This window comes from Quercus suber, unplaced genomic scaffold (genome assembly GCF_002906115.3).
Source record: "Quercus suber isolate HL8 unplaced genomic scaffold, Cork oak 2.0 scaffold_54, whole genome shotgun sequence".
NCBI lineage: Eukaryota > Viridiplantae > Streptophyta > Magnoliopsida > Fagales > Fagaceae > Quercus > Quercus suber.
The window spans coordinates 999,319-1,014,118 of NW_027069519.1; the positions used below are offsets into that span (position 1 = coordinate 999,319).

Sequence of the window (14,800 nt, forward strand, 5' to 3'; positions counted from 1 at the left end):
ATTTTATTTCACGTTTTTACTAAGTTTGTTTGTTTATCTTGTGAATTCAGTGCCGTCAACATTTAGAGCTACTTTTGGAGAGCATTCCAACCATGTTTCTGGAAAATAGAACTGCTGAATCAGCCTTTGGTGCTGCCACCAAGGTATGTCAATTTATATGAGGCAAGTTTATATACAAATGAAGCATGGAGTATGCCATTCCCATTCAAACCATAATAAAGTCAGATATGAATATGCTACGGTGAAGCCTATTTTGGCTTTGAATAGCAATGAACAAGTATCCAAACATGCTCATCCAAGCCTCCTTTTGGCTCTTTTTGGGTCCATGATCCATTTATAGATACTAATCTTCTTGTAAAGCATATGTGGCAAACAGTTGTACTCAAACACTGAGATATTGCAATATGCTAGTTTCTTAGCCTATGACAGGAAATCAGTGTATTCTGACTTTTATGTTTGCAAGTTTTAGTTGATTTATATTTGGAAAAAATAAATAAAGTAAAGATAATAAAATAATGAAATTGCAAATGATATAATAGAAAAATGGACAAGAATTTGAAAATGTTACATTGCAACCGTCAGTGCATCTTAAGTTTTAAGAAAATATATACTTTATACAAATAACTAATTTAAAATATTGTAAATATAACAGTTAGCTCTATAGTTGATGCAAGCTTCAGTAACTGTTTTTCTTTCATTCTGGTCAACTTGGATTTAGAATAGTGTGCTTGCTATGTTAAACGGACATGCTACAGGTGCTAGTGTTAGACTCAAATATGGTGTTTAGGAAGGAAATCTTAGAAGTGAATGAGAAGAGATCTGGATGATAGTAATGAAACAGTGTCTGACCCAGTAATTCAAGTGTTTTGTTACATTCTATGCTTGCTGCTTTCTGTTCTTATTTTATAAACACAATGTGCTGAATGAAATGTGCATTTTTTGACTGGTACACATTTATACACAAGGAAAATGTCGTAACAAACATTTATTTTCAAGTAATAAGGGGCCACTTGGCAATGGTGTTCTAGTAACGTTGTTTGTATTTTTTAAAAATACGTGTGGGTGAAAAAGTGTAAGAAAATACGTGTAATATTGTTTAAAAACTGAAAACATGTGTTTAAACACATGTACCAAACGGGCCCTAAAACTTTTATTGAAATGAAAAAGAGGATGCTCCCCATGTACACAGGCAGTGTACTGGAGGAAAGCGTTATGCTGATTTTGATGGCAAACATTGTAACTATTTTGATATTTATACCAATTTCTTGCTCCTTTAGGCTGCTTTCATGGCAATGAAGAGTACTGGAGGAAGGCTTTTGGTATTTCAGTCAGGCAAGCTCAGAAACTCTTTTTTACACATAAATTTTATTAAAAAGCGCAAACTGGTGCAATACTGGTACACGGGAAGTATACAATAGGTACACCTACAATTAAGCACAGAAATTACAATGATCAATTAAATGTGAAAAAAAAAAAAATAGTCCTGACATTGTCATCCACTCAAAATTTTTATTTGAGGAATGAAATTTTCAGGTATAAATGGATCTTTCACACCTCCATTCAAAGCTTATTGTGTTCTCCCCCCAAATGCACCACTTGACATTGAGGAATTCCCTTCCAGATTTCTACATTCTGATGTCATCCAATCCAGCGTTGTCAACAATCTAACTGCTCCATTACACCTTTAAGTATGACTTATTGGAACCCCAGAAGAGGCTCAGAATCATAGTCCATAACTCTCTAGCTATAGAACAATTAAGAAGCAAATGATCAATAGTGTCCCCTCTCATTTTTACACATACAACACCAATCTACGACCATGATATGGTGTTTCCTCAAATCATCTATTGCTAAAAGTTTCCTCATACCCCCTATGATTAGATGGAGTAGACAGAGCTTATCCTCTCCACTACCACCCACCCTAGATTAAATCTATGAATGAAGATAGAGACTTCAGCTCCAAATCTTGCATTGTTCTAATGAAATTTAGATCCTAGTGGATAGTGCCATTACGATATTGCAAATGATCTGCCACTGAAGCTTCCCAATAACATGCAATACGAAATAGTTCGGGCAAAGTCTCCTTCAAAGATTGATCTCCATACCATATATCATGCCAAAATTTGACGCAAGTACTTTCACCTACCTGAAAACTAATAAATTGAGAAAAATCACTCCTCTCTCCTTATATTTCTCCATAGGCAAACACCGTAAGGCCCATTAACTGTGTTAGAGAACCATTCTCCCCACATACTACTATACTTTCTCTACCACTCTCCACAGACAATCTTATTAAGAGGGGATTCTCATTTGTTAATTGGTGGTGCATGTGTCGGCAAGTGGGGAAACAGTAAATCACCTATTGCTACATTGCAATGCTGCTTATGCTTTATGGAGTGAAGTCTTTAAGGCATTTCAGGTTCATTTGGTAATGCCATTGACAGTAGAATCTCTTTTATTGGTTGGAGAAATTGGTTTGGGAGACACTCCTCAGACGTGTGGAATCTTGTACTAGCATGCATCATGTGGATAGTGTGGGAGTAAAGGAATCACCGCACCTTTGAGGATGTCGAGATATTGCTTGAGTATTTGCAGTCACTATTGATTTGCACCCTGTTGGATTGGTACCGGGCACGGGGTTTCACACAGTACACTTCTATTATTGAGTTTCTATATTCTTGTAGACCTACTATATGATTTATTGTAATGTTATTTTTAGATACTTTGTGTTCATCATCATTGACATAAAGTCTGTCTTTTCTTTAATACAAATCATTACTTATATAAAAAATAATAATAATAATAATAATAACAATAATAAAGCCTCTCTCTCTCTCCATAACAAACCTCAATAATCATTTCCCCAAGAGCCATGGGCTTTGTTGTTGGGTGGTGTGTGGTTTGAGTCTACTCCCTTTGATCCCTGATTGTTCATTCCCACACTACTCCCCTATGACTTGGCGAATAGTCAAGATATAGCCCATGGAGGTAGGCAAACCTGCGATGGATGAGAGTGACTTCCTTGCTGACTGGTGCTTTGCTGTTTAACCTCCACTATATCATTTATCACCTAGCTGAAATCTTTCAACCCCCATCCTGAATCTCGAACTTCTGGTTCTATCACCAAACCACAGTTGATCTTACCTCAATACTCCGCTACATATAAGAGTTGGCCGCATTTGTATTTTTGGATCTGGTAAACCTTGCCTGATTCCATAAGGTTTCCAAGGAAGCTCTGTTTTAAAGGTGTAGTGACTAAATCTGATAGCTGTTGAACAAAGCCAGGTTGCTTCTTCTCTACCTAGGAGCATGTTATGCATAAATCTTTTCTTCTCTTCAATAATCTGAATTCCATAAGTCTGACCTCCTCCTCCTAAGACTATTTCAAAGGATTTGGATTCAATATGAAAAATCTTTCAGCCTTCCTTAGGTTCTGATCAACTGCCACTCCCACCATTTGGCCTCCCTGTTTTGCCATTGGAGAAATAGCAGAGCAGGTATGGTGAGGTTCTGGTGTTCCCCAACGTAGGGGAAACTTTTCACTGGTTAAGAACCCAAGGCGTGATGAATAACTTGAGTATATCAGCTTGTTTGCAACAAACAGTTCATTACTAGGCAAGCTCAGAGACTTGAACACGATTTCATATTATTAACCTTTTAAAATATAATTGGTGTTACGTAATTGAAGCTGAAAAGTGTAATTAATTATGCTGTACCCCATAGATATATTGCAGGTATTAATGTTGTATTATAATTATTAGAATTCATGTGTCAGTTATTTTGATGATTTTTATTTGTTGGGTACAGTCTTGCCATCAATTGGCATTGGTGCCCTTTCTGCAAGAGAAGCTGAAGGAAGAACTCACCTCTCTGCAGGGGAGAAGGTATTGATTTCTTTTTAGTTTTCTCCTCTTGTTTGCATGTTACTGTTGTTATTGTTTTTGTTTTTTTAAGGCAAAAATGTAAAACACACCCTCTAACTTTGACTATAATTTATTTCTAGCCTAACCTTTTTTTTTTTGTTCAATTGAGTCCTCCAAGTTTCAAATTTATTCAGTTAAATTCTTCCATTAGTAATGCTCTGTTAAACACCCAAAAACGGCGCCATTTTTGCATTTAAGTTGATTTTCTGAATCGATAATTAATATTTTATTATTAGTTCAAAATAATAATAAAAATGGTTAATTAAGGGAAGAACACAGCTTTTTCCCCAGCACTTTCCCATCAACCAAACAGGATAAGTTAATTTTCTTCTCACAATCTTGGCATCATCATCTTGAACACAATCACTACAACCCAAACTCAAACCCATCTTTTTTCCCAAACACCCAGCAAAAATGGATGAAAACCCAAATAGAATGATGCTTTTGTATTCTCTTCCTAATCAGCTCAGATTCAAAACAGAATACACTTCTTCCTCTTCGTCACTGATACAGCCGACCAGTCCTCTTCCTCTTCTCTCGTGCCTTTGCAGCTTGAACTGCCACTTGGGGCTGAACTTTGGATTTGGTGGAGGCTTGCTGTTGACCAGACAGAATGACAACTCATTGTTAAAGACGTCGAAGAGAGAATCCAATGGGTTCTTTGGGTGGGTCCAGTTGAGGGAGAGATGGGTCTGGTGCTCTCGAAACCAATCTATCTAGTGTAATCCCATCACTGAGTTCAGCAGAGGCGGGTTTCAACATCGATCTATTGTTTTTCTTTTTGGGTTATTAACTTCTCTTGCTACTTTTGCTATTGTTCTTGTTGTTATGTGGTATTTCTGAAATTGTTACTGGGCTTTAGAAGAGAATCAAATCAAATCTTTATGCATAGAAAATCAAATTGGCATGACTTAGCCCAAACCAATGAGGCACAGCCAATGCTCTAAGAACAAACTTAAAATTCTAAGTTTGTTTTTCTTGCTCTGTTTTTCTTTGTTTTCAATTTCTTCATCTCTTTCCTTTTTTGTATCTTAAATAATAAATTCTATTTTGTTATATTCTGTATTTTCATGAAAATATTTTTTAATTAATTTTATGGACATTTAATGGCAATCACTTAACAGGAAGTGACAGGAAGCCTTAATTGAATACATTTGAAAGTAAGAGGACTGAAATAAATTCTGGTCAAACTTAGAGGGTTTGTTTTGCATTTCTGTTATTTATTTATTTATTATTATAATAAACAGCATTGTCCTTGATTTTCAGGAGGCCCATAAATTACTTCAACCTACTGACGAAACATTAAAGGCAATGGCAATTGAATTTGCTGAGTATCAGGTGAACTTTAAGTAATTACCTTTGAACTGGTGATGAATTAGCTGTAATTCTAAGTTCTGCCTGTATTGCTGAAAGAGATATAACAAATGTTGTAGCTTTCAGATGTGCTAATTGCTCTTATCCTGATAGGTCTGCGTTGATGTATTTATCACTACCCAGACTTATGTAGACATTGCTTCTATTGCTGTCATCCCAAGAACCACTGGAGGGCAGGTATAAATAAATCTCTGGTTCCTAAATGCTGTTTTCCAACTTCTTGTTAACTGATATTTCTTGAAGCTTCAAAAAGTAAATGAGATATCTTTATTGATTTACCATTCAAGATACCACTAAGAATCCGTTAAAACCCCCCTTTCCATCGCCTTTGATATTAGACGGCTTAGTGCTTCCATCATGAACAAATAGAAGTGGAGAGAGATGATCTCCCTGTCATAAACCTCCTGAGCTTCCAAAAAAGCCAATTGCCATTCCATTGACTAGAATCGAGAATCAAACTGTGGAAATATAATATGAAATCCAGGTTTCTTTATTTTTCCCCTAAACCTCATCTCTCCCACATGTATAGCAAGAAAACCCAATTTACTTGATCATATGTCTTTTTCAAATCCAACTTACCTATTAGACCTGGTATATCAGCTTTCAATCTACAATCCAAACATTCATTTGCTATTAAGGCGGAATCCAGAATTTTCCTTTCACATATAAGAATATTTTGTGTATCTGAAATCAATGCTCCCAATACCATCTTCAGTCTACTGGCCAAAACTTTTGCCACACTCTTGTTGACACCACTGATGAGGCTAATAGGTCTAAAATCTTTGAGACTTTGATGTCTACAGCCCCTTATTTTTTACTAATGAGTGAGATGAAAGTGGCATTTGGGCTTCTTTCAAACATACCTCTGTCTCCCTTACCGAATAAGTGTATTTCCCGACACAATAGACCTATTAATGGGTTTTTTTTTTTCTTCTTCTTCTTCGGTGGATAATCTAGGCAGGCAGGCTAAGCCCCCAACTTAAGATTCCATTCATAATTTTTCACTACATTCATTACACAAGTTAACATTAGCACACACATTTTTTTTTTTTTTTAAAATTTTACTTCCATAAATCTAACTAGACCATGATATTCCATTCTACATGTGAGATCGAAAATTTGCTAAGCTCAGAATCATCTCCCACTACGTAAATTAAAATAACACATCTAATTGATTTTAAATAAAATTTTGTAAGGAAAAAACATCTCATCATCCACATTTCAAATCATACATATAACATGTGTCCATACATCTTTGTGCACAACACATTATGCATGGGCTCCACTTCAAGCTCTATTGGTAATTCGATACAACATGCTAAGACAAAATTTGAGACTTATTGGTAACTATGAAACAAGTCCCCTTACATGGCTTCCAAAATTAAATTACACAGCCTTAAAATTACATTGCCAAAAACAATGGCCCAAAGATATATTGCCAAAAACATTGGCCCAAAAATTATATTACATTTTCAAGAACCCTACTACAAAGATATCATTTTTAGTTGAAAATTGGGGATACTACATTACCAAATAATTTAAAGAATTGTCTTGTCCATCCACGATAATAATAAATAAAAATATACATGTTGCATAACAAATTACCGATGCAACTCTATTCAAATTCTTTAGAAAAAAAAAAAAAAATACTTGCATCAAATAGAATATATGGTGGCTTTGGATAGAGATACGCCATAGTCTCTAACTATAGAGACGGGCAAAAGAGTCTCACCAACCCTAGGACACATATTCATCACATAATGCATTCATATAATATCAATTCAATCATATCACAATATGTTTAAAGACATCATAAGTTAATTCAAAGATTAAATTTCATGCATGATTATACACCAACAACCATGGGACTCCTTTTTAATTTTATAGATAACCAATCATGCACATAGTGAATGGGTTGCACACAGTACACTACTACAAACCAATCTTACATGCGTGGAAAACGTTTATTTTTTCTTATTTTTATTGTTCATCGTCTTCAACCTTAGACATCAATTTTTCCAGATTTTATCAAATACAACCATACTTTAAAAGGCTACAACTTTCTCATTTTAATTCTAAATTAAGCCTGTTGGATAAGAGAGAGAGAGTGGCTGACTTCAGCCTTCACACATTAGCAAGGCTTTATGTCTTGTCAATCATCATTAAAAATCAGCTTGCTAAGGACGGGGTTTAAGCTCAGCTTAACATGTGTCCCCCTCTGACCTGTCTTGACAAGCTAAAAGTGATTGTAGTGGGTCCTAGCTGTTAATCTAGTTGTGCTGAAATTTGAATTGTGATCAGCCTAACAATTTTAGTCACCCACATGAGCTTTAGTTGCTGAGATTTGGCACATGGGCTGGATTGTTTTGGCTGGGCCTTGCCATCGAGCTTCTTAAGCTTGCATGTTCCTAAATAAATAGTCTTGCCATGGGTTTGTACTATACATGGGCTTTGTAGTTGTAATTTCTTATGAAAAAATAAGTATAATTCTCATAGATTTTGTAAAATAAATAGTTTTATGAGATGGGTAACATGTCATAAATATTTTTATTTTCCCATGAGTTAGCATATTTGTTAGGGGATTTAGCATGTCAAAATATGTTGTTCCAAAGATTATTATCTTTGGGCTTTGAGCATAATATAATATTTTTACCAAATAATACTTGAGCTTTGATAGAATAATTGTTTACCCAAAAATTAATAGTTTTGGTTTTTGATAAAATGTTGCCAAAGTAGTATTGGGCTTTTTGTAAAATGTTGCCAAAATAGTATTTGTTTTTTTTTTTTTGGTAAAATGTTGCTAAAATAGTATTTGGACTTTTTGTTAAGTGTTGCTAAAATAGTATTGGACTTTTATAAGGTAATTTAAACTTTTTAAAATATTATCTTGTAGTAACAGGCATTGTAATAGGGTGTTGTGTAGCAACAAACTTTGTAGAGAGTGTCGTATAGCAACGAGTTTTGTGAAGAGTGCCATGTAGCAATAAGCTTTGTAAAGAGTACTGTGCAACAACGGGCTTTGTAATAGGGTGCCGTGTAGCAACGGGCGTTGTAAAGAGTTTATATAGCAACGTGCTTTATAATAGAGTGTCGTGTAGTAACAAGCTTTGTAAAGAGTGCCATGTAACAATGAACTTTGTAATAGGGTGCTGTGTAGCATCCGACTTTGTAAAGAGTTTTGTTAAGCTTTTTGTGTTTTGCCCACAAGATAAATGAGTTTGGGCTTTTATAGAGACAGTATAATTTTGTAGCCCAATTTTGGTAATGGTATGAGAAGTATTTGTGTAGGCCCAAGTTGGGTAATAATATGAGAAATATTTGTGACACCCAAGTTGGGTAATATGAAAAATATTTGTGAGGGCTCAAAATAATTTATGGGACTTGTATGGATATTTTTGGTGAGTGAGCAAATAAAATTAGGACATGAAAAATGTACTCAACATTAGCCCCCGAGTCATGTGTGAGCAATTTGTCTCGGGACACAAGTGCAAGTTTCAATTTGTTGGTACCAGTTATGTGTAGTGGGTTTCTGTAACTTCCTTCAATAAATAATAGTCTTTTTCCTTGTCTTTTCACTTGCAAATTTCTTGTGTTTCAATAAAAAATGTGCTGGCCTTGATTGTTTCCCTTTTCTTGTTTGCTTACACCGAAAATAGGGTGAGAGTAAGTCAGAGAGAGACTTTTCTTCTTCTTCTTCTTCTTCTTCTTATTTTTGATTAGGGGTAAGACGGCAAGGCAGAGAGAGAAACAGAGCCTTTTCTCCTTCCTTTTCTTGTCTTCGCCAAGGGTGAGAGAGAAACATAGAGCTTCTTTCTTTTCTTCTTGTTTTGGTCAAGGTAAGAGAGAAACACATATTTTCTTCCTCTTTATTTCTGGCAGCATTAGGTCTTCTTCGTTATGGTATTTTGGTAGAGCAAGACTTAATCTACAGTATCTAGATGCTATTTTTTTGATTTTCATTTTAAGATTCTACTATATAGATTTTTTCTCATAGAATGAAATTGTATTTTTTAATTAAGTAATTATATGCCTGAATCTTAAGAGTGATCCTAATGAACAATACCTAAAGTATAGTACCTAAATTTTGTCATTTTGCTAAAATGGTATATATATATATATATATAGAAATAGAAGGACACATGATAGGTCCGTTTAGATACAGCTGAAAACTGAAAATATTGTAGCAAACTAATTTTTAAATGTGTAAATAGTACCATAGGATCCATTTTTAATTTTTTTTTTTAATAAAGTGGATGTGGATCTCGTGAACAGTATTGCTACAGTGCCACTACAGTACTGCTATAGTGTTGCACAGTGTCTTGTCGGTAAAAGTTTAACCTGTGCGACCAAAAAAAAAAAGGAGGAAAATGCCAGAATCATCACAATCCAAACGCTCACGATATATCACATTGTCAAATATAAAGTGAAACACAAAAAGTGAGATAGATGATCTGTATTTTTAGATGGATATGATTATGAATAAATCATCTAGTTTCCTTTTATATGTAGCTATTTTCATGAGATTGAATTATACATGTGTGGTTAGAGTAGAATTGAAGTATGTTTGACATGCATGCATGATGTATATATAATAAATGGAATTGCAAGTCTTTTTTTCTTTTTTCTTTTTCTTTTTTTTTTTTTTTTTTTTTAAGAAAGGGAATTGCAAGAGTCTTGATATTGATTACATATAGATTGTGGGTTCAAAGTATGGTACATAGATCTACTTGTACTAGCTTGAGTTATATTAATTTGGTCTTATTTGAATACGTACGGCTTTGCATGCTAGCTCTTTGGCTATTGCAAATCCCATCAATAAGGCTTTAGGTTTGATTCAAAGGCAACTTTCCAAATGGTTTTTAAAATCTATTTTTTAAAAGGAAAATTGATTTCAATTTGGAGTTTGTTTTTAAAAGTACCTTTCAAAATATCTCTAAATCTTCCAAGTCTTAAAGCTAGTTTTATGAACATGTTTTTGAGTAAAAATTACTAATAAGATCCCTTGGACTTTTTTGTTGCTCACTAAGAATGGACAGAAGGGATGATGTACCAAATTGGGTTCAGCTAGCTTTGAACACAAATGAGGATCAAATTAACATTGAACTCTATTTATTTTCAAGAATTAAATTGAAGCAATAGATGGTTAAGATACATTATTAAAATTTCATATATAATTTTAGGACAAGAAATGATAGGTTAACTAATACAAATGACTACATAAAATTCAGAATCAGCGTATACATTTCATGCTGTTTGCTCCAAGGCAAAGAAATGTTAGAAAAAATTCTAAGAATATAATAATTTCTTAGAATTCATTTGCTTTTAGGTATTTCAATATAACAACATTCTCTTTCTTGTAAATAGACACACTTAGTGATATTATAAACTAGTAAATTAGTCTCATCACATGTATGTACTTTGCGTATGTCATAAGTTTTTTTTTTTTGATAAGTTTCTTTTGAAGACATGGATTACTAGGAAAGTATCATATTTTGTAGACATTTTAAGTGGAGTTGGAAATATATTTTTTCCGGGTTGTCTCTTTAAGTTTTTTCCTTGTTAAACCTAAAGTTTAAGGGTACTTTTGAACTACAAATGTTCAGTCCAAATAGGGGAATTTTCTTAAAGATAGTATAGATATTTAGACTTAGCCTTACTTTATTCATCTTTTTAATATGAAATTTGAAAAGATAAAAAATAATTCCTTTAAATTATCATGCTAATGTCTGTATATAGAAATTCAGCACAATAGTTTTTGTTCGCTCTTGCTACATATTTGATTGAGTCCTTGGCCAAAAGGTAAAAAAAAAATCAAGTCCGTTAAAAAATTTGCTACTTTGCTAGAGTCAGGGGAAGCAAGCCTAAATACTTAAGCCTTCATAACCATATATATAGAAAGAACTTAAAGGAGCCTTAGAATTTATGGACTAACATATTTAATTATTTACTGCTTATCAATCAAAATTCTTACATGCACATGATGCTCTATATAAGCATACCCATAGTGACAACTTAAAGAAGACGTAGATTTATATTCGGAAAAATAAAATAAAAAAAAAAGCCATATCTTGAGACCAGAATTGCAATCATCTATCTTGAGACCATTCGACTTCTGGACATAGTTCCCAGTGGATCTCAAGGCATATGTTGAACTCGTGTTGCCCGTATCCTTAGGCATGTCCCACACGGCTAACTGTGACTTGATCCTTTTTTAATTTTAAAACTTTTTTTTTTTGTTAAATATAATAAATTAAGACATTATTAGTTTAATTGTTTTTTGTGAGCCTTACAGTGCATAACTCAAACTCAATTTGACAAATATAATGCATGTTTTTATTTTATTTTTTATATAAAATCAATCATAATTTGAACATTATTTTGGATAACGCCATTTAAATACAATGCCTCAAGAAAACAATTGAGACTTTTATCTAACTACACGCAAATAAATGAAAGATGAATATTGAGACATTTTCTCACTTGAATAACTAGATAAGTAAAGATTTTTAGAGATCAAATAACAAAATACATGATAAGAGTTAAAAACATATATTTGAAATTATAAACATGTATGAGAAAAGATTTATAAGTGTGAAAAGAGAAAAAAAAAATGAATATATCAATGAAATTGGCATNGCCCCCAACTGAAGATTCCATTCATAAGGGTAATTTTTTGTTGTCGTGACGGTTCTCATAGAAATTTTGAAAAACCTTCATAATATCCTCTTTTACCACCCCCAACATTTTTGAAAAAGGCAATAGTAACACCATCTGCCCTTGGCAATGTATCCTGATCCATATTTCTTTTAACTCTTGCATGACTTCCTCTTCATCAAATGGTCTTTCCCATTTTTTTGCATCCACTAATGTAATTGTATAATACCCATAAAGTTAAAGGGAAAATCTCTTAGAATTGATTTAAAAAAAAAAAAAAATTATAAGGACATTTTATTGGAAAAAGAAAAGACTACTTCATCTGAAGAACACAAAGAAGTCTAAAGAATTACAAAGAATACATAATCATGTACAGAAGTAATCATGTCGTGTCCATGCTTGGTGCCAAAAGTTGGGTGCTTCCCTTGGCAAGGTTGTGCTTTTAAGATATGTTTATGATGAATTTGTTTTACTTATTTTTTATGGAGAACATTGTGGCATTGTTGTTATAAAATGGATATGAAGCAGAAGCCAGATATAATGGTTACTATTTTACAGAACACATTTTTTTCCCCTCATACTTTCTCCACCATCCAAATGATTGCTGAAAGATGCAAAACAATTGTGTATTATCATAGTTTTCAGGCTGTTTATGCATCTTATATGTTGTTCTAGTAGACATTATGCATTTAAGTTTTATTCCTTGTATTTTGGGCTGGCTTCAGGTTTATCTGCCTTTCACTTTTTCAGGTATATTATTATTACCCTTCTCGCTGTTTCTGATCCTGCAAAACTTTACAATGATCTTAGATGGAACGTGACAAGGCCTCAAGGTTTTGAGGCAGTGATGCGCGTGAGATGCAGCCAGGTACTCTCTTTTGGGGTACTTATATTTTTGTGGCCTCTTCTCTTGCCTGTAATATGATGATTGCTTTTACAGTCTTATAATTTCCTCTATGCTAGTACATTAATTTTGTTTTCATCTTTTATAGGGTATCCAGGTTCTAGAATACGATGGAAACTTCTGCAAACGCATGCCAACTGATGTTGACCTTCCTGGGGTTTGTATATCCTCTACATAAATATTTGTTATGTAACACACATACACACTTATCTTCCATGAATGTTGTCACTGACTGCAGTTTATGTGACTTAGACTGACACTGAATTATTGATTGAAGTTTTAATCTCGATTAGGAATAGCCAAGAGCCTTCTACCTCAAGTAGTCGGTCTTTCCTGATATTTCCAATGGAGACATCCAGGGTTCAATTCCTCCCTCCCCCGTTGTAACTATATAAAAAAGAGTGATTCCCATTGCATGTATAGGCTATTATACTGAGATTAGTTCTCTGTTGTTGACTCTTCAATTTTTTTTTGTAATCTAAATTCGAGCAATGGACTTGAGTCGAATAACCATCACTTGGTAATATGTTACTGCCAATAGAAGAGAGCCCAAAAAAAACTCTTTCCTATCACAAGCAACTAGGCATGCTTTTATTTTTATCTTAATTTTTATTTATTGTGTTTCTTTATTTTGGTATTACTCTTGCTAAAACCGATTTTGATTGTTGCTATTTTACCTTTCCTTTTACTAGTTTTCTCTCTCTTATTGTGTTTTTTTTTTTTTTTTTTTTTTTTTTTTGGGACTGAACATATTTGGTTGCTATGATTCATTTGTGCAAACTTCAACTGATCATCATTTTTGTTGTGCAGATTGACTGTGACAAAACCATTATGGTTAATTTAAAACATGATGATAAATTGAAGGATGGCTCAGAATGTGCTTTTCAGGTACTAACTAATTTTACATTGTCTTCCAGGGAGTTTTTAATTTGCATATTGCTTCACTATATGTGAACATTTTTGTATTCTAACAATTGGAAAATATAACTGTTCCTTTCCGTTTTGTTATGCTGTTCTTTTCCTTATCCAGTGTGCCCTTCTTTACACCACCGTCAATGGACAAAGACGAATTCGAGTTACTACATTATCTCTGCATGCACAAGTATACTAAGTAATCTTTTCCGCTCGGCCGACTTGGATACTCAATTTGCATGTTTCTTGAAGCAAGGTATTTTGATTGCATATGTACCAACTGTTTTGTATTCAGAAATCAGTTATGTGCTTTTGCCCATATTACAACATCCAATTTTCTCATTCTTAATCAATGGATTTCAACTTCGAATGTATTTGCTATATTTGTTCTGCCTTGCCTCCCATGGCATTGTCATTAATGATTCGTTTGGATAAATGAATTTAAAGAGAAGGATTTGGATTTCAATCTTTAGTTTTATTAACTTGAATAGTGTATTAAACAATAATTTTTATTTATTGATGAAATTTTTGGATGAATTTAAGTTTTATTAATATGTGGATTTCAAATTATTTGGTGTAAGAAAATTAGGGATGCTTAGGCTTGGAGTATGTGTTTTTTTTTTTTTTTTTTTTTTTAACAATGATATGATATTCATAAAAGAGACTACATATAAATAAGTAAACAATCAAACTTTGATCTATATTCTCAAATTGAAATAGAGTGCTAATCACAATTGATATTAAATTATGAAATTAGTTTTCAAGATTGTAAATTTCTTATATGTTTTTATTCTTTTTCAAATTAGCTATATCCAATAGGGTATTTGTAATTTCATTATATGTTTTGGGAAGTTGATATTGTGTAGAAGTGAAACTTGTGTATTAATTTTAATTAGATTTTCAAAGGGTAGACTAGACCCCTTTGTGTTTGTGCTATTTGTTTTGGTTAGCAATGTTGGGATTTGTATAGTTTTATGATTATTGAATAAGTATTAATTTGTTGAGCTAGACTCATTCTTGATATGAGTGGTGA

The 14,800-nt window shown here is 33.3% G+C and overlaps 1 protein-coding gene across 1 annotated transcript in view; it reads left to right on the forward strand.

The window, feature by feature from the left end:
- The window catches only part of LOC112026174 (protein transport protein SEC24 C), a 29,145-nt gene extending 14,850 nt beyond the window's left edge, over positions 1–14,295 (forward strand). Inside the window, 11 exon segments of the mRNA XM_065772134.1 lie at positions 51–143; positions 1,278–1,332; positions 3,808–3,884; positions 5,190–5,261; positions 5,391–5,474; positions 12,702–12,718; positions 12,720–12,819; positions 12,944–13,012; positions 13,666–13,743; positions 13,886–13,946; positions 13,949–14,295. Of these exon segments, the coding sequence (XP_065628206.1) occupies positions 51–143; positions 1,278–1,332; positions 3,808–3,884; positions 5,190–5,261; positions 5,391–5,474; positions 12,702–12,718; positions 12,720–12,819; positions 12,944–13,012; positions 13,666–13,743; positions 13,886–13,946; positions 13,949–14,202 (960 nt within the window). The 3' untranslated portion in view covers positions 14,203–14,295.
- Positions 14,296–14,800: the final 505 nt, after the last annotated feature.